Below are 20787 nucleotides of genomic sequence, written 5' to 3' on the forward strand. Positions count from 1 at the left end.
TTTAAAAAAAAATATAAGGTTACTATAGAAGTCTATGGGAAAACATTTGGTGTTGTGTAACCCCCACCAGACCCCCTACAGCCAAGAGCAGGTAACTCTTGCCATCTACCTCATACCTGACTTTTCATGCTGCATAAAATACACATTTTAATGTGTATATGTACCCCAAGGAGGACTTCTTCTGAAAAAGAACCTACATGCTCATTCTTCCATACACCCAAAACATCTGTCCTGATACAGAATCAATGACTCTCTTTGAAGACTGAAGCACAATAAAATGCCCAACATATTCTCTACACAAGATGGTAAGCACTCTCAAAGATTACCATGTAGAGGACAGAGTGGATTGATGGCACATTCCTCGTAGTCATAGCCCTTTTCCCAAAGCTTCTGGGCCAGCTTAATGCCCTGCTTGCGTTTCTCCATGGTCACTGTCTTCCCCTGCCACACGTACATCTCACTGCCGAAGTCAAACACCAGCACCTGCACACACAACATACAAGCTTATAGTCTAGAAACAGCATTTCAAACCTTCCCATTGATTTTAAAACACAAGCTTCTAGTCCAGAAACAGCATGGCAAATCTTCCTTTGCATTAACTGAATAATGGCTACAAATATGTGGCTGCATTTAGTGGTTGGCAGGCTGGGTGAGTGAGAATACATAAGGATATCCCAATTTCCCAATCTCTGCACATGACATCGTAACTGTGAACAGTCCTATCATAACAGTGAACAGTCCTATCATAACAGTGAACAGTCCTACACAATTTACATGAGACTCAGCAATAACCTGATGTTTGCTTTTCTTGAGACTTATCAGTCTAGTCCACATTGTTGAAGAAAACAAAGATGTAGATTGTTTAGGTTTTGTTTGTTGTTGAATGTCACAATCAGCAATATCCCTGCTATATGACAGTGGATCGAATCATGCAGTCTTTGACCTCATGAGCACAGATCTACAAAACTGAGACATGATGACAAGCATCAGCCTTGTGAGATAGTCAGCCAGTCATGATATCTCATCTGAGCAATTCACTCTTACTACAAGCATGGGTTTACTGAATTGTGGAGCCAATACCTCATCTTTCTTGAGCATCTCATGTTTGGGTTGCATGCCCCAGTACTCCTCATAGGGTAAAAGTGAGTTGTCGACAACCCGGTACACCATGTTGGTCTTGATGATGTGGCTCTCATACAGCTCATCTTCTTCCTCCGGGCCACAGCCTGAAAGGAGGACAGCACAGAACATGTGAAAACAGACAAATAACATTCTGGATGGAAGAGTGTTGTTATTATACAAAGTAAAGTTTGTTTGTCTCCAAAGAAGGACAACTGCCAAACAAAACAAAACACTTTATTTTGACATTAATGTCTATTTTTGACATGCATTGACAATTAAGATTCACATTTACACTTTCACTAGAAAACTACCCTTTAAGGAGATTGTATTTTAAGACATTTTTGCGTTCTAACATTCTAGGGCAACAAGAACTCTGAGTGGCATCTTATTGGAATTCTTGTACCTTGGTACTCCTTGTATCCATCAATGGCATTCCAGAAGTGTCTACCAGCACCAAGATGGCCCTTGTGTTCCTCCAAGATGGTCAGAGATGTGGCCTTGCAGCCAAGGTCTTTCTTCTGTTGGATAAACCCAGCAATGTCTGCAGACTGCAACACAAAACATACATCGCTGTACTCACAAGTGTCAGAGGAGGATATACACAACATTAAAAAGAAATAACACAAGTACAGAGGCATCTAACACATTCTTTACTTCTTTCAAAAACGAAAACACAGTTAAGAAGCACACAACCCTGCCACACCTCTGCACTCGCTTAATGATCTGTAGATTTCTTGTTGATGATGCACATAGTAATACTCTAGATTGTTTTAACAGCAGCCTCTACAGACTGAACCATTAAGTCACCACCTGATCCATGATGTATAACTACTGTTTAGAGACAATGAGTTGTCTCCACTTCTCTTACCCGAGCTTTCTCAATGACATTGCAGTACTCCCCAATCCAGTTTATGATCTTGTCACGAGTTACCAAGAGGTAGCAATCACCACTGTTGATGGACGCTGCTGACGGCTCAACTAGGCGAGTCTGGATCTTGTACCGCCCTATTGGAGAGATTGTTTGGTGTTAACACATACCGCGGGGACTTATAAACTTCCAGTGACGTCACTCTATTTTTCTAGGGGGACACTTTTTGTGCAATATCCCTCAAGTCTGACACAATCTTGCTTAATTGGGCAATTATCTAAATTAGGTCCCTGTGACCCAGGTATTATCTCAATAATGTCCCTCTGCACAAGGCATTATCTTAATAATGTCCTTTGAATTATTACTTGTTTTGAAGATTGATACAACTTTGTCTTACCATCACTGAATATGATCGTAAGATATGACATTATCAACAATGTTCAACATGTTGTGTCGACACCCAGTTTCAAACCATAACCTTCGCTTAGTGGTTTGGCAGTTCAAACCACTCTGCTATGAAGGATAGCTGTGAAGAATAAGATTGTTTCTCGGTATGAACAGTATGTTTCTCGCAAGATGGGTAGTGCAGGCAAAGCACAGTTAGTGCGTCAGAAGCACATGTTTTGCAAGGGATCGGCTGCCATCTCATCCCAGTTGATTTCCTGATTTCAGGAGCAGTAATGTTAGTTGCTGACCAGTGCTGTAAGCTTTGTGCTTTAAGATGTGAACCCACCTTTGACATGAAGCAGCATGAGGGGTTTGTATGGCTGGAAGGAGCCTGTGCCCCCCGGAGTGGAGGTCTCTGCCTTCCTCAGTGCCACCTTGGAGAAGTTCTCCTTGCTGGCCAAGCCTGCCAAGGCCTCTTGAGCAAACCCTGCCTCCTTGGAAACTGTAAGAACACAAAATCAAATATTCATAACCTTTCTTGGCAAGTACCTTGAACATAATAAATACACTTGTTTCACAGCTTGTTGCCTTCATAAACACAAGGTTTGTCATCCTTACTTGTTTCCTTTTTCATCCTCTTAAACTCCTTCTCTGCAATGCCATGGCTGATTTCAAGGTACTCGTCCTTCAGCTCCAAGTGCAGTGACCTTGTTTTCAGGTGGTTCCGACTGCGGGTGGACTTACTACGGGCTGGACGAGCTTTCTTCACAGCTGGAAGCCTTAAATGAAAGAATTTGCACAGTAAATCTGACAGAAAAGAGAATTTGCATTAGCATACATTGGGATACTAAAAAATTTGATTTATCAACTTCTCCATGGATAAAGCTTTTATTGTATACATATCTATCTCTACCATCCCGAAACTGGTCTTGTTGCTGGAAACTCACATTTCATTTGCTCTAATGAATATCTCATTAAAGTCGTCAATGTCGACATCCACTGTATCCTTGATCTGTGAAATGTCCATGGTCTGGAAGAAAGAGTCAATGGCTTCTATGTCCATCTGTGGTACAGCCACTCTCACCGGCTCCTGCTTCTCCACCTCTTCCATTTGCTTCTCGCGCTCTGTTTTCACTGGAGCGGGACCTGCCAAAACACAGGAACACAGCAGCAAATGTAGAAAAAGTCTGGCAAAGTCAGCATCTTGTGAAGACATTGTGTTAACATATCATTTAACATATATATTCACCTCTTGTATATGAACCTTACAATATCACCAAAAAAACAACTTCCCTGGAGCTCTCGCTCACCTGAAATGATTTCTTTGGGTAGTGAGATTTTCTTTGTGATAACTGCAAACTCCTTGGAAGGTGATGTTGGTGATGTCACTGGGGAAGCTCCATTTGACTGGGGACCTTCACCTTTTCTTGGGGTCTGTCTCAGTCGTGACACCAAGGGGCTCTCCTTGCTTCCTCCTGAAATTTAAAGAAATGTCTTATAAAGTAAATCTATACATGTAATACTACTTAAAACTAGGGTACATACCATTGACATATTGATCGCTACCCCTCCCTCTTCTTCCCTGGCTGTACTCCTCACTTGCCCTTACTCTACCTTCCTTCTGTGCCAAATCTGTAACTATCCTTTCTTACCCTGAACTGATTCCCTCCAGGGTCCATAACAACCCTGCCCTTCATCTGCACCTACTCCCATCAGGCCTTTCCCTCCCCAAAATCTTTCCTTGGCTCACATGTCAGTCACCTGCTGTGAATCTACTACATTTCCCTTTACCTGACTGTGCCAAGACTCAACCTACCTCTGCCAAGCCTTCCTTTCACAGTGAACTGCTCCTGATCTTTTTCTTCCACCCTCTCCTTCCATCCTCCTTTGGACTCATCCAAATTTCTGAGGCGGTCAGCAAGACTTGATGGGCGTTCTGCTGAAGATAGGTTGGTCTTGTCCCTAAGTTTGACCGGAGTGTCAAGGTCCAAGGTTTTGGGAACCCGACGTTTCCAGTCTTCTTCTCCACTCTTCTTGAGAGCATTCAACCTGCAGCAGACACCATGGTACTAACCTTGCAAGCTAACTGTGACACATATATCCTAACAAATCTATTATGTATCATATCAAGGGACATCAATTAATGACAAAGACAAAACATTCTGCCATAACTGGAGACAGTGGTACGTCGAGACTGTTAAAAACATGTAGTCAAACTACAGAAACATATGAGATGTCTACATGGAGGAGAAGACTATATTCTGCAACCTATAACGGAAACCGTATGTAGTTGTTCCCTTCAGCTGTTTGCAAGTGGTACTGCATAATATTCAATATTCGTTACTGTGTATAATGCAATCAAATGCATCTAATACAACAGTATGACAGTTCCAATCACAGAAATGAGACAGAGCGAAATGGAATCATACAAGGGTATGTTTCTGTATTTTTGAGTTTTGAGTTCTGTATATAGAAAAATACCTGGGGCACTTATGTGCCAAGTACAACTACAGCTCCTGACCTTTCTCCTCCACCCTCTCTTTCCATCCTCCTTTGGACTCATCCAAATTTCTGAGGTGATCGGGTCACTTAGAAATGGAGTTTTACACAAAAGCTATATTTCACCAAAGCATATGGGACTGAGAAACATGGTAAGAAATTTTGACTGACCTGTCCCCGATGGAGCCCCCAGCTTTGACCGGACTGGGTGTGGCTGCTGCCTTGGCCTCCTTCATCTCCTCTGGTGTGATGGGCTGTGTTAGGTGACGACCCTCATACTTGAACTTGCGCCGACTTTGGGGAGATTTCTCCGGGGTGAAGTCAGCAGGCTGAGTCAAGTATCTGCACAATAAATATCACTTTTAGATAGAGCAATGATATCAACAAATTTTTATTGATGACTTGTGTTGACAAGAAAACTTGTCATTAAGTATATTCTTGACACACGACATATTCACTTCAAACAATAACAGAATTCGCCCAAAGCTAGGAACGAAATCAAAGACCTTTGGAAGTTGGTTTGAAATGTCATCATGCAATCTATGATAGGACTCCAACCAAAACTATTTTTCCTGCATTCCTCCAGCATGTTGCAACTCACATGACAAAAATCAACACAAGCCAGTGCCCTTTTCACAACAAGTGTTCACAGTTTGTACACTAGTACTCCTCAAGGGCAGCTGCACACAACTTTTGTCACTCAACAGTGTCCATTCTGACTTCAAGTGCCTTCAAAATATCCATATTCAAAACTATGTACTCTGTTCCTAACTAAACCTGTATCTGTACCATGTAGCACAATACTGACATGATTAGAGTAGTGCTACATAGGTATCACCAGGACATGACGGTGGCTGTATTGGTGGTGAGATCTGCTACCTGCTGTTGTCAAATCTGCTATTTATAACACATATGCAGCAATAGTTTTATTACATGTAACATTTATCATCCTGACAATGGCAGCTTCTTATCTAGAAAATAACGTTAACAATAACAATGTGTCAGAGTCAGCACATACATATTCAATAGTGACTTTCCTATTGACATGTAGTATCATTCACAGGGTGACAGATTGTAATGAAGGTCACTTCCTGTGAAATGTTTATAGGTGCTTTCAAGTGTAAATAAGGACTGTTGAGCATGTAAGTACATAATTCATGTACAAAGCACTCCTTCACACAGGCAAATTTGTTACTGCCCACACATGTCTGCCAATAAATAATTTGGAACAAGATCTACCAGGTCAAGACTACATTGGTTAATCAGTGTAAATGGTGAATATAACACACATTGTGTGGTCATAGTGTAGCTGATGCCCACAAAGTGTGGTCTGGCTCTCCGTGTACACATCCACTTACAGAAGGAGACTCACATGGGGTAGTTAATTAACATTCTCATACTGAGTCACCTATCAACAGATGGGATGTGGGTGTACAGCTATGTGTCTACATGTTGACATTATAGCTTATAGCACACTGCTTACATGTACATGACTCTGTTAGTGTATGTATGCATTGTTATATTCATCCATCTATCTATGAAGATAATAAGCATAGGATCATGAATTAGGAATGAGTAGACAAATGTTGATAGTTCTTGCAGTTTGTAGTATCACAGCTTGATCATGGCAGAAATATTCATAAGGTTCTAACAAGGTGCTTGTCAACTAATACGAGCATTAAATGATTCTGAAGTTCACACAGGAGAGACGGTCTTGCTTAATGCATGGTATCATAATGATGTTCAAGCACTGTACAATTCCCAGTCATATTAAAGAACGAATAAACTCAATTTTTGGTACTCTTTTTACCACTGCATATGAAAGACTTCTGGTTAGTCATTAACGGAGACCCGTGAAGGTCCCGGGTTAGAATATGCCTTCAGCAACCCATGTTTGAGATAAAAGACGACTGTGCTTGTCATAAGAGGCGACTAACAGGATCGGGTGGTCAGACTCACTGACCTGGTTGACACATGTCATTGTTTCCCATTCGATGCTCATGTTGTTGATCACAGGATTGTCTGGCCCAGACTCGATTATTTACAGACCGCCGCTATATAGCTGGAACATTGCTGAGTGCAGCGTAAAACTAAACTCACTCACTCATAAATGGAACACCAGAAGATGATATATCCCCCCAGCCCCCACATATTTGAAAGGACAAATCATCTGACAGTTACTTGATGTTACTGTTACTACGATAACCACAGACAGGTTACGTAACTCTGTTGCCAGAGTCCAGCAGTGACATCATAGAGGGAACGATTTTCAGTTAGCTGTATAGAAAATGTGTAGGAAGCTCGTCTTTTTGCTGATTTCTCGAGGTCACCAAAGGCATGCCGAATTGTTGTGTTGCCGCCAATTGCTCCTTTGGGTCAGGTGATGGTGACACTATCCACAGATTTCAACCTGACCCCGTAGCTTGTGCTTAAATTGGTTGTTAGTGTGTGGGAAGCGAGCGTTGTGGAAGCCTGTGGTATATACTAACTTGGATGGTTCGCCCCCTACCATGCTTCCAGGATAGAAAATGGAGTTCAAGTTTCATCGAGTTTATAAAATCAAGACTGCTTGCTACACATTGCTGACCAAAAGGATTTAGCATGAATATAACGCTTTCTTCATCGGAAGCAAGGCTGTGGTCGAAGTGACAATACTATCATAAGTAATATTATATCAACCCCTGCCTCGCTTCCAAGAGTGAAATTGTTATGTTATAAACAGTGTCATGTAAAATCCTATTGTCCATCAATAAAATACATATTTTACTACCAGTGAAAAGTACTTTTGATTTTGTAACTTGGTGAAAACAAACTTAAATCACATTTATCCTGAGACAGGGCGTCGCCATTTTTGAAAATCGTGAAGTCACAGGCTAAAGTCTGTTAGAATTTTTGAGATTATAGTTTGCTTTAATCAAGTTAGAAAATCAAAACTACTTTCTACTAGTAGTTAAATATGCATTTGAATCATGGCCAAAAGGATTTTGCATGACACAACTTGTAACATAACGACTTCTTCCACGGAAGCAAGGTGGGGGTCGAAGTGACATTAATATTGCAAGTAATATTTTATTGACCTCCACCTTCCAAGAGTTAAATTGTTATGTTATAAGCAATGTCATGCAAAATCCTATTGTCCATCAATAAAATACATATTTTACTACCAGTAGAAAGTAATTTTGATTTTGTAAGTCGGTGAAAACAAACTTAATTAGCATTCATCCTCAGACAGGGCGCTGCCATTTTTTAAAATCGTGAAGTCAGAGACTAAAGTCCATTTAAATTAACGAGATTATGGTTTGTTTTAATCAAGCTAGGAAATCAAAACTACTTTCTACTAGTAGTTAAATATGTATTTGAATCATGACCAAAAGGTGTTTGCATGACACAGCCTGTAACATAACATGAACGAGATCAGGGTCAAAGTGAAAATACTGCATGTTAAATTTCTTCACTTGCTAAATTTATTTGCTTTGTAAACGTTCACTCACCACAATGTAGACACTTGTCAATATACATCTTCATATTTGGTCTCATAATCCTAATTACTTTATAATCATACTGGTATACATTTTGAAAATTAATAAAAAGAAGCGATCTGTTAATGTACAACAGAAATGTAATATCTAGACATTTTATAGTTTGCCTATATGAATCATAATTCGCATGCATGCCCTAGTATATGTTGTCTGTATCATTACACTTCACAATGAAAACAATGATTCTGCTGAAAGCTAGAACAACTTAATAAAAACAAAATGCAAATATTAAAACTAAAAAACATTAAAGTTATAGGAGCAATGTCAGGCTATTACCTTGTTCGAGGAATCTATCCATCAATATCCACTAAAACGAGAGATATATAATTCATCTGCTAATTTCCCAAGTGATGTAACTTTTAACAGTCTAATATACGAAAACGTGATGTATCGTTTCAGGTTTATCACGTGGCTGTATAGTTTCATTGGTCATCCAAGATAGCACACCTGGCAACTAATTGCATAATGTGTGTCATTCTTTTCAAAAAGTAATTTAGTTAGCCAATAATAAGCAATCAATCGATGTATTGGCGGTTATTCCTTTGAAAGAAGGGTGTTGTTTTTACACAGACACAGACATGACAGTGTGTATTCAGTATAGATTATTAATGTACATACATAAACACTACCCATTTATCCACATTAAGTAATCAATCAATCGGTGTGTTATCGGTTAATCCTTTGATTGATCCAGACACAAGAAATGCCAAATGGGGATTTTTGTCAGGTAATCTAAGTGGCGTTATCACTAATTATACCTGTCGTAAATTCATCGACTGAGCATCAAGTGAATGATGACAAATACCCTGTAGGTTTATACCACCTAACACGGATTACAACCAAGTGACACCAAGTGATTTTGACAGAGTCGTCTATGAAAACAACAAGGGTTAGAACTTGGAAACTAGGCAAGACAGGATACATAGTAGACACAGTAGATTGTGAGAACATATAACTTTCATTCTACACAACAGCTGACAGGTGAACATGATTTCAGGTTTGTACAAACCTGTAAACGAAATAGTTTACCCTCTGAAATGTAAATGAATGTGTAGACCCTCATATCTATACCTACTATTACGTCACGGTGACACGCCACAGAGATTGGTTGAAATTTCGTTTGTTGTTGAGAATTGTGCACTGTTGTCAAAAAGGTTGATTTAAGGTAATTAAAGATTGAAATGAGCAGTTTTAATGATGGGGTTTCATTTATAAAGATGTCAATGAGTGATTTATGCATCTGCACCCCCTAGAGTACATGTGATCTTTAAGGCAGCTCTCCCAAAACAACTGCACTGTTCCCATAACAACAACCAAGTCACTCCTGCAACAATAACCATTCAATTCCATTGACAACCATTTTGATATTCTAACAGCTATTCTGACATTCTGACAACCATTCTTATACTCTAACAACCATTCTGATATTTTAACAACCATTCTTTTATACTTACATTCTCTTCTTATATCCTCCCCAACAACTTTTCAACTCCTCCAACAACCATCCAATTTCCAAGAACCATTCAAGGTCTCTAATACCTATTCAACAATTCAAATCCTCTAACAACTATTCAAATCCTCTAACAACTATTCAAATCCTCTAACAACTATTCAAATCCTCTAACAACTACTCAACCATTTTAAGAACCATTCAATTCCCTATACAACCACATGTGCCTGCAACAACCATTATGCTCCCCAAACAAATAGGATCTTTCCTTCAGGACACAAAGGACTCTTGTCCCATAAGTGGTGTATGTTTTATACATAACTTTGGATTATTTTCACTACATTTGACAAGAAATTACTTTTGAAAATATCCTAGCAACTTCACACCCTGAAAAGTCCAGAGGAATTATTTATCATACAAGTTGCATGGTATGATGAACCGATCACATCTCTACAGATATATTCATTCATATGTTTGGAATGTTGTATTTCCTATTCCAAGGAAAGAACATCAAGTTTGCAACTAAATCTGAAGGATAGTTTGCCTGAGTCCATACAAGCTAGGAGAGTGACACTTGCCCCATCAGCAGGTCACGCTTTGATAGTGCCAGCTGATATCCTGGTACCACCCTAAACCACTGTCTCTTCTATGTCTGTAACATGTTGGTTTCAATAACACTACAACTTCCTACCTTGTGTATTCCACTTGTTGATAGTGGATCATGTAATCAATACGTCGTCAATATCCTCCTGCCCTGCGATAAACACTGTGGACCCCAGTCACACTTTCACGGTCAGTCACTGCTACATATCAGCGGTATAAATATCACTAATTCCCATCTACGCCTTTTCTCAAGCAACAATGAGCAGTAATATATAAATCAGCTTCATAAAGCCATATGTCCCAAAGCAGGACTACCTACAGACAGACCAACCTGCAATGGCCACTACTACAACAGCTTGTAATGGAGGAAGTGTGCCTTCCTAACTGGCAGGATCTAGAATTTACTAATTGTTTTACTGAGTCATTCAGTCCAAAAACAAGAGAGCTGACTATGAGTATTAGGAAGGGTTTAAAGGCTTTTAGAAAGAAACAAATGGTTCAAGAAAACATAAAAAGTGAGAACAGATTGGGAAAACAATGTCCAAGTAGGTTGCACCATTAATATACTACTAATGTCTCCACTACACGTTGGTGAGAAACAGTTGTATTATGTACAATACATTGCACTTTCCTTGTCCAAGAGCATGCAAATGCCCCTACAAGCACCACTACCCTCCCCAACTATCACCCCTCGATTTCAAAAGTATAAAGAGCAAAATTTACATGAAAGTGACAAATGTTTACATATATTTCCTGCATCCTGGCAGTTTCCTCAGTGTCATTTGGATGGTTACATGACAGGCTTCCATGTAAACACTGCCGCTGACATTTTACGGTTGGCACAATGAACTTTACATACTGCCAAACACTAAGGTAATTTGGGATCATCTAAAGGCTATCACAACCTGTTATGTTCAAATGTCAGACATTGTTACTTCTATTCACAGAATTAAAGTTTTCTAGTAAATTTACCCGATTCCACTTCAGTAAAAATGTCACTCTATGTTAAAGATTAGACTTGACAGTAACCTATTAATTTGACCAGGTTCACCAATAACAACAACAGTTTATTTCAAGCAAGGATAACCACAAAGGGTCACATTCTATAACACAGCACTGACACACAGGGTAGGAAACGCCATGTCCAGGAATTTCTTCTTGGCAAAGGCAACTAATCAAAGACCTCACCAAAACAAAAAGCACTTAGTCATGGGTGTAATTGACAGCATGAAATGTAAAAGCATGCATTTGATATGCAGGAGGTCAACACTGTGCCATGAATCAAAAGCTGGTTTGCATATATATGTACATATGGGCAATATTAATTTCTCCTCACCAGCCTGCCAGCACGTACACATGCACATTAGCAGGGTGCGGTACAGGCTCATATCATGTTCTGTTCAGTTACATCCTCATACATTGTCACTGACAAGGAGACTGCCTTAAGTGTAAGGGGACAGGCAACAATATCATACAATGCATTGATGTTCAACACGGAAGTTTCTCTGCAAACTGGTTAATCCAAAGAAACAACCTGTCCTGCATTTGACATGCCTGCCTGCTATCATGGGCAAGGAATTCATTAAGTGACAACTACTGTTAACACAACAAGCTCAGATAAGACACCTACGCTTGGAAATTTCCCAACAGTCTTCCTTATAAGGAGTTATAATACTACTAAACATATTTTGTCCACTCAGTAAACAATGTTCCAAAAGCTGGTGGTTTGTTTATTACCTGACCAGGCAGTGTACTGTTCAAATGAGATTTGTTTTGTAATGGCATGGCCTGAAGATAAGGTTTGGGCTAATCAGATAAGTCTGTTACCTCAAATAAGTGGACCAGACTTACTAGAGTGGGCAGTCACAGATCAAAGAGTCCTGCTGGTCAGACTGTGGTCACTGCTATCACAAGCAGGGCAACTCTTCCACTTAAGCTCATACACAAGAACACAGTACATGACACACATAATAAACAGATCTGATGTAGGATGTGAGGTCTTTCCTGTAATTTTGATTTCACTGTAAGTATTCCATTAAATATTTGAAACGCATGTACATTGTGGTACATTAGAGAAGTATTATAATCATCCACACTAAGCCAAGATACACAAAATTTAACTTTCGACAGCCATTTCCATGTTGTCTTATCAAACTGAGAACTGAGCGTTGTGAGGTGTGTAAGTTCAATGCAGCTGCAACCTGCTCCATTCCACCAGCTGCTGCAGCATGGTTACATCATCATCAACATGCACTGTTATCACTGACCAAACAACTCCCTCACAACATGGATGGAACAATTCATCATCATAAATCACAGGTACTATTCAAAAGAAAGAGAAGGGGAGGAAGTGGGGGGAGGCAATCCATCACTACACACAGGCAAAAATGAACCACACTCTATATGCAAATGGTAGGTTAACCGTTTTGTCTGCTGCACAGTTTTTCTGAACCACATTATTTCCTTTTCTAGCAGTAACAGTATAAGAAACCCCCCAAAATCCAAATGAGTGATACTCCAAAGTGTGATACCAAATCCAGCTAGGCTGGGCACAAAATGTTTATAAAAAATACATATGAATATTTATCATTTCTTTCCTTAAAACCAAGGAAGATTCCGGGGCCGGGGTAGACTATGTCTTCAGCAACCCATAATTTGCACAAACAGCAACTATACTTGTGATAAAAGGTGACTAACAGTGTCGGGTGGTCAGACTCACTGACTTGGCAGACATGTGTCATCAGTTCCCAATTGTGTTGATGATGCTCATGCTGTTGATCACTGGATTGTCTGGTCCAAAGTCAATTATTAACAGACCGTTGCCATATAGCTGGAATATTGCTGACTGCTGTGCAAAACTCAACTCACTTACTCACCCTTTCCTTTAAAATGTCCACATATTAAGTCTGACACAAAAGATACTTTGGTCAACCCAGTAGTATACATCAGGATATGATACACAGTATAGGTAGTGATACACACTGTGCATGTGTCTGTCTGTGTGTGTGCATGAGAGATATCCCGTATACTCAGTGATACACACTGTGCATGTGTCTGTCTGTATGTGTGCATGAGAGATATCCCGTATACTCAGTGATACACACTGTGCATGTGTCTGTCTGTGTGTGTGCATGAGAGATATCCCGTATACTCAGTGATACACACTGTGCATGTGTCTGTCTGTGTGTGTGCATGAGAGACATCCTGTATACTCAGTGATACACACCCCTGCATGTGTCTGTCTGTGTGTGTGCATGAGAGATATCCCGTATACTCAGTGATACACACTGTGCATGTGTCTGTCTGTGTGTGTGCATGAGAGACATCCCGTATACTCAGTGATACACACTGTGCATGTGTCTGTCTGTATGTGTGCATGAGAGACATCCCGTATACTCAGTGATACACACTGTGCATGTGTCTGTCTGTATGTGTGCATGAGAGATATCCCGTATACTCAGTGATACACACTGTGCATGTGTCTGTCTGTATGTGTGCATGAGAGATATCCCGTATACTCAGTGATACACACTGTGCATGTGTCTGTCTGGGTGTGTGCATGAGAGATATCCTGTATACTCAGTGATACACACCCCTGCATGTGATACACAATACACAAAGCAGAGACTCAATAGTTTGTGCGATGAAACCAATAAGCTGAACCAGTATGGCACTTCACAATGTTGTCATAGTTTACTGATATGAATGTGGGGGAAACAGGTTACGTCTTTTCTATATCAACAATACTGTTATAAATTTTCATTGCATGCATTAAATACTTAAAGTGAGAAATTACTTTAACACTGGCCACATGGTGAACCCCATAAAGCCGCCAGATTACAATTCATGTGAGGGGCATGGATATCTTGAAGGTCTATAACAAAGTTCAAAAATAAATCCTTATGATGACATATTTCTGACACCTGCCTGACAGACTGCATGGATCATGTTCACTGGGTGATACATGTCCTCCAGGATCAGGGATGGTTATCACAAGAGCGGAATGATGACAATACTATATCACTACGAACTGATCCTGTAACGTCATTCTCTAACAACAAAGGACTACTGGGACTTGATTCCCACAAATAAAAACAGCGTGTTTTCATGTTGGTGTCCCTCCATATGAGAAAATAGTTGAAACATGAGTTAAAGGAAGAAAAGTGCCCTATCACCTTGCTATAAAACTGCACAAAGTCACCTTCTCATACTTACCGGTATTACTATATCAAAATATTCACTTCTACCCAAAGTGTACTTATACCCTTGTAACACTAATTCCTGACTAAAAATGTAATAATTATCCACCATAGACAGGGGTTCAAAAACATTTTGAAAAGCCACTTGCCACAGGGCAAGTGATTTCCAGAAAGTAACTTGTCCTGACTAATTTCCACTTGCCCTGATTTTATGACACAAATGATGTTAATCTAATAATGTTTACTGGATTATTTATCAAAGAGTGATAATTTCACACTCTACAAGGTCTACCTTTTATTAGTGCTAACTTTAATAGCTTTATTATGAACAGATATGAAATGACATCCAAGACTACTTATAGTCTGAAACCATAACTGGAAATTATCTAGTAGTCCACGGACAAGTAAAATACTATTATTTGATTGCCCGAAATGAAAAGTGACTTGTCCCGGGCATCGGGCGATTGGATTTTTAACCCCTGATGGATATCTGGCATCTTGGAAACAGAAATACAAAACCTATTTAGTACTGAACTGGAAAAATAGACCATATTTCAATGATAATTTGACAGCTTTAGTGTCTCAAATACAGATATTGCATGGATGATCAAGTATTGATTTATGGAGATGTCCTTATGCAGTACACTTCTGACAGTATAATACTAGCATTTCAGTAGTGCATTGCTGAAGCGGTTCACAAAGATACACAAATACACAGAGACCTATACTTCTCTTGATTTTACAACATCTTGAACAGAACAGAAATGTCAGATAGAACAATAGAACTTTCCGTTCAAGACACTCAGATTTTAACATCTTTCTTACAGGTGTATTCATGACTCACTGGTCTCACAAACAACTGGAAACATATAAGACATTAAGACAATTAAAACCTTACTTCTTTATGAACATCACTGTAAAATTCCTCAGTGCTCATTCCAAGTCATGGACATTTGGTTGTCCATTGCAGAAATACACAGTTGTTTAAGTTATGAACATGTCTCTCACAATGTACAGCAAGGATGACGCTTTGCATAATGACAATGCTATATTTGAAGTCTTTGTTCATTCATGGCAATGATATTATATTCGCAAATCAATAGCAGCTAACACATGTGGGACAGGCATGAAAATAATCAATTCTTAACCTTGAAGTAAATCATTGATAAAAGCATAAACACCTTAGCCACACAAACTTATCTACGCAGTGAGAGGGGTACTAGGCTAAACAATCCGTTAACATGATACTCATAGGCTTGGGAACTGTTATTCTGCTACATGAAGAAATATTAAATCAAATAGAAAGAATGCATAACAAGTTTCACAATTTCTGAAAGCAATATGAAATATGTCCTTCTCATCGTGTATCTGTAAAATGATGAACTATTTGGTTCTGAAACAATGACTCATGGTAATGTGGGTATCCTTGTCATGTCCATACTGCAATACAAAAACCAGCCATCACTTGCATGGAAACTGAATATTTGACTCTGACCTTTCAGATGTATTCATGCTCTTGACTCGGCTGCCAGCTATGGTGAAACTGCATCATTTGCATAATAATGTATTTGATTAATGAAACAATACCTGGACTTACAAAGTGAAAAGTCAATAACATTACAAAACATTTTCATTTTGTGCAGCAAACACAAGAAGTTGAAACTTGCCAATACTTAAGGTATTTAAGGAAGTGGAAATGTATTTATTTTGAAGGGTTTTGTTCTATGTTATCAGTACAAGAACTGATGGACTAAAGGTGGTAGTGTGAATCGCTACATGAATGGGTTAGAGCTATCAGGATGCACTGTGAGATGTTTGCTATCAGATTTTCGCATGACTGACTGACGCTCCTTCAATGTAAAACCTCTCAACAGTTACACCAAAGTGGATCAGTAATCCGTTTATATGACAAAAAGTTAAAAACCTAAACCTCAACATGAATAAACAGTCTGTAACACAATTTTCCCACAGAATGGAGCTATGGTGAACATTTCAGTCGCAAGGGCTCATAAGTAACAAAGCCAATATTTAACAATCACAGGCTACTCAGATCATATGGGATATTGTGTCAAACAACAAGATCTTGAAAAGACTAAATAACACTAAATAAAATTGGGTAGTCATTCTCGACCTAGACAAGTTATTGTTACTCAGTTGTGTGGATTGTTGGTCATGAGGTCAGTCACTGGAGCATCTGATCCAGACTCAAATATTCACTGATTGAAACAACAACATCAAACTGCCACACATAAAAGATACACAAGCTAGAGGAACATGGTGATATATTAAGTGACCACCCTTTACAATGTGTGGAGCATCAACAATGCCAATGGTGACATGCAGTTATTCACAACTCCACCAGGAAATAACCTTTACTCCTGCAAATATCACCTTAAACAGTCTACATATTTTCACAGACTACAATACATGCGTTGTCATCTTGTGTGGAAGTACTGCCTGACTTAGAAAAAATTAAAACTGTAATATATTTTGTCCTTTTCTTGTTTCTGGAGAACTGTTTATGATACTATCAATCTTCTCAGCACAAGGGAACAGCCATCCCTTTTCCCACAGGCAGGATAAACCATCAAAATAACCTCAACTCTGGTCAGTAGTGTTCCAGAAAACATTTATTCCTCTTCATAAAAACTGTGGTATCTGCTGACATATGAGTATGTGAAGAACAAAGATGTTGATGAGATGCCAGAGAGCAATTAACATGTGTAAATCAATTACTCTGGTGTAGATTTCCTCCAGGCTAAGGTCATTAGCATCCAAACACTAACTACATATGGCCCTACTGTACTTCCTTTGTCAACACTATGGCGGAAGGAAAGTATTTGTGCTGTAATTTACTGTTCAGATACATCTGCCACAATAATCAGTAATATTCACAATGTATGTTCTTATAATAATGAATATCCACTATGACACAATCTTGACTTATCAATTAAAGCAATTTCAAATAACTAATATGAAAAACATTTGAAATTTGTCATTTTCCAAAAGAGAATTTCTCGTGATTATTTCATTCATGTGTTAGTTTGGGGCAATAGGAGAAATATAATATAAAATGTAAAATTTAAACAAACTTTATCTACCACATGTCAAAATGTTAAATCTACAACAGCATTTGGTCAAGTTTTACACTACACTGTATATTCATGTTTTGCCTATTTACAGACATGTCAACACCAGTTATAAATATACATCTTAATAATACACCTTACTTACCTTTGACGGAGTAAGTCAAATTTCCCTGGGGAGATACATCCATAATGCCTCGTGCACATCTTTGTTTCAAACTACATTTATAGTTACTATATGTAAATAACAAGCCAAGCCTCAAACACGTCAATAACCGATGGAGGAACTCAGCATTTATGGCCTAGATACGATCCAACCTCCTAACCAGGGACTTCCGCACAGTGTGTTAATAAGAAAGGAAGGAGAGAGTAACCTTGCTGACCTCCATCATATAGTCATACAGAGGTGACCAGTCAATCCATGCCATGTTTCTATTATGTAATAGGCCTCCCTCAAGAATGGCTGACAGCTGAGTCTGTCATGTAAGATCCTCAGTTTACATTACAGGATTTCACAGTTCAATAGTATAATTTCATGTCAAATGCACATCCTCAAATATGAAAATGTGGATGTCATTTCAATACAGCCCACCAAAGATCATGCAATTCATCAGCTATTAACATGGGATATCACAGTCAAGATTACAGAAAGTTCATAATTATAAATCAGTGAGATCCACATATCCATTCAATGTCATGTTACTGAGCATCTAGGTATGACAAATACAGTACAAGTTACTCATGTGACATCTAGTCAACATCTGATAAATATCACTCTAATCTGATAAACGCAACCAGCTATAATGATAGCCACAAGGTCTTTAAGTGTTGTTTTCTTAATATCAGAAGAGATACTGAAACATGAAATGCTTCATGTCGATTTCACTTATACTGAAGTACAGCTAGCACAGCAGAGAAACAGAGGAAACTCACAAGCCAATGCTGCAATGTGTTTCCGGTTAAGAAGACTGGTTCACCTTCATCACTTTCTGATTCAGTGAAAGTCAAGTTACAAGAATGTGCTTACACATTCAAACACAACAGTCCACAACCATGTAATTTTACAATTCAAAATTAGCAATTAAAAGCATTTAAAAAAAAATAAGATAAAATCTTGAATACTTAAATAAGTGATCATATCAACATATTTAGAGATCATCGTTATACTATGAGGTGATGAATGTGATCTTACCTGTCCCCTTGACGAGGTCGCCTTCTGTTGATGTGGTCCTCTACTGCCTCCTCCTCCTGATCATCATCATGTCCAAGGTGTGGCTGTGTCCCATCACTGCTACCTGCTTCCACTTGAACATTCTCTCGGGATAGCTCTTTCTTTAAAATACTCCTCAGGTTGTGATCTCGGTCATCCTTAGAGTCTAAACTTTTCAACACACTCTTCTCTGGTTCACTTTTTCGTATTTCAAAGGAACCTTCTTTTTTTAAAATTCCCCTTGGTTCCGTTACAGATTTATCTCCCTTGAGCTCTTTTTTTAACACTCCCTTTACATCAAGGCCATCAGATAATTCACCTTTGAGTATACCCTTTGGCTCACATTCTGATTTAGAATCTGAAGCTCTCAAAATGCCTCGATTTGGGTCAACAGTGTCTGCTGATGACTCTGATTCAGTTTGCTTCAAGTTTGATCTTGACTCTGTGTCCTCATTTGTTTTGGACACCAACTCTGATTGTTTTAAGATACTGTGAGTTTCACTGTCACATTGTTTTGAATTAGTATCATTTATCTCTCCCCGTTTCAAGATACCCCGGGGCTCAGTGTCCTTTTTGTTCTTCTCTGATTTAAGTATGCCCTTGACATCAGACTCAGGACTGAGCTGTCCACTCTCTTGCTTCAAGATGCTCCTCACACCCTTGAGGTTCTCACTCGTCTCTGCAAGAGAAATAGTTCATGTTTGTAATGGACCACATGCAAGCAGATGTTTCAATAACATCATGTTTTGTATGTAATTGACACTAGCTGACACATTCTTCCAGCTTCTTGATCAAATTCACGTAAGAGTGACAACATGATCTTTCATATTTCTTTCATTATTAGTTTCCATGTGTTTCCTGTCACTGATAGATGTGATCTGGCTAGTCAACACATCACACAACTAACTTCAGACAGTCTAGTCAAGACAGACGACAAGCTTTGTCACTAGAAACAGTGTCCTTTCATGGTCTGCTCGCACAGGTACTAGCAGGGTTGCGGCACAAGTAGTTGCCTTACCTATTCCACATTGGGAGTCAAACCATATTTAGATTTTCAGTGTTTCTGGAACCAGTGCCGTGAACTTGATACCATTTTGTCTCCATATTTGGTACCAAAGTCTAAGATATACATTGTCATTTTAATACAAACTCTAACCTGACACTCAAGACAGGAATGAATGATGCTATTTCAGCCCCTGTATGTGCCCCTGTATGTGCCTGTATAAGACAGTTCAACACCAGTTGCCATCTCTTCAGACAGAGGGAATCAACAGGTGTTGGAGAGAAGGCCAATATGGATCTAGCTCTTTAGTCATAAGCTACAAACTATCATTGACATCTTTAAGCATACAAAACCACACATGCAAAACATAACAAAACCTTCAGTTAAATACATTTCTCAGAGATGTTTGTTTGAACACGTTGATGCTTTTGTTTCTTCACTAACATGTCACACTAATTTGACACAATCAACAGGAATGTCTTGATGAGGGGGATCCAGGTATATTGTACACAGATCATGACTATATTAACAAAAAATAACACAGATTTCAAGCATTTTTACTGCATGAAGCCATAAGTTTTGGGGATATCTGATGTTAAAGTTATCTTTTACGAGCGAGTTAGTGAGTGAGTGAGTTGTATGCTGCTTTTAGCAATATTCCAGCAATATAGCAGCAAGGGACACCAGAAATAGGCTTAACACATTGCAGCCATGTGGGGAATCAAGCCCAGGTCTTCCCCGTCCTTCATAATAATCAGTTAAGGACAGTCATATGATTCACTGAAGAAGAATATAAGTTTTTCACTGGTCACGAGGGGGAG

General features: G+C 39.0%; 1 protein-coding gene across 3 annotated transcripts in view; it reads right to left on the reverse strand.

Moving 5' to 3' along the window:
* Positions 1–20787, reverse strand: part of LOC137254667 (supervillin-like) — a 140170-nt gene that overhangs the window by 10529 nt on the left and 108854 nt on the right. For all 3 annotated transcript variants that reach the window (XM_067792510.1, XM_067792509.1, XM_067792508.1), the window contains exons 14-24: positions 18946–19642; positions 5048–5218; positions 4194–4426; positions 3688–3852; positions 3325–3523; positions 2996–3156; positions 2724–2879; positions 1991–2127; positions 1526–1670; positions 1081–1226; positions 327–483 (exon numbers count right to left, since the gene is read on the reverse strand). In XM_067792510.1, coding sequence (XP_067648611.1) covers positions 327–483; positions 1081–1226; positions 1526–1670; positions 1991–2127; positions 2724–2879; positions 2996–3156; positions 3325–3523; positions 3688–3852; positions 4194–4426; positions 5048–5218; positions 18946–19642 — 2367 coding nt within the window. The remainder of the gene's footprint in view (positions 1–326; positions 484–1080; positions 1227–1525; positions 1671–1990; positions 2128–2723; positions 2880–2995; positions 3157–3324; positions 3524–3687; positions 3853–4193; positions 4427–5047; positions 5219–18945; positions 19643–20787) is intronic.

The sequence above is a fragment of the Haliotis asinina genome, chromosome 10 (genome assembly GCF_037392515.1).
Source record: "Haliotis asinina isolate JCU_RB_2024 chromosome 10, JCU_Hal_asi_v2, whole genome shotgun sequence".
Lineage (NCBI taxonomy): Eukaryota > Metazoa > Mollusca > Gastropoda > Lepetellida > Haliotidae > Haliotis > Haliotis asinina.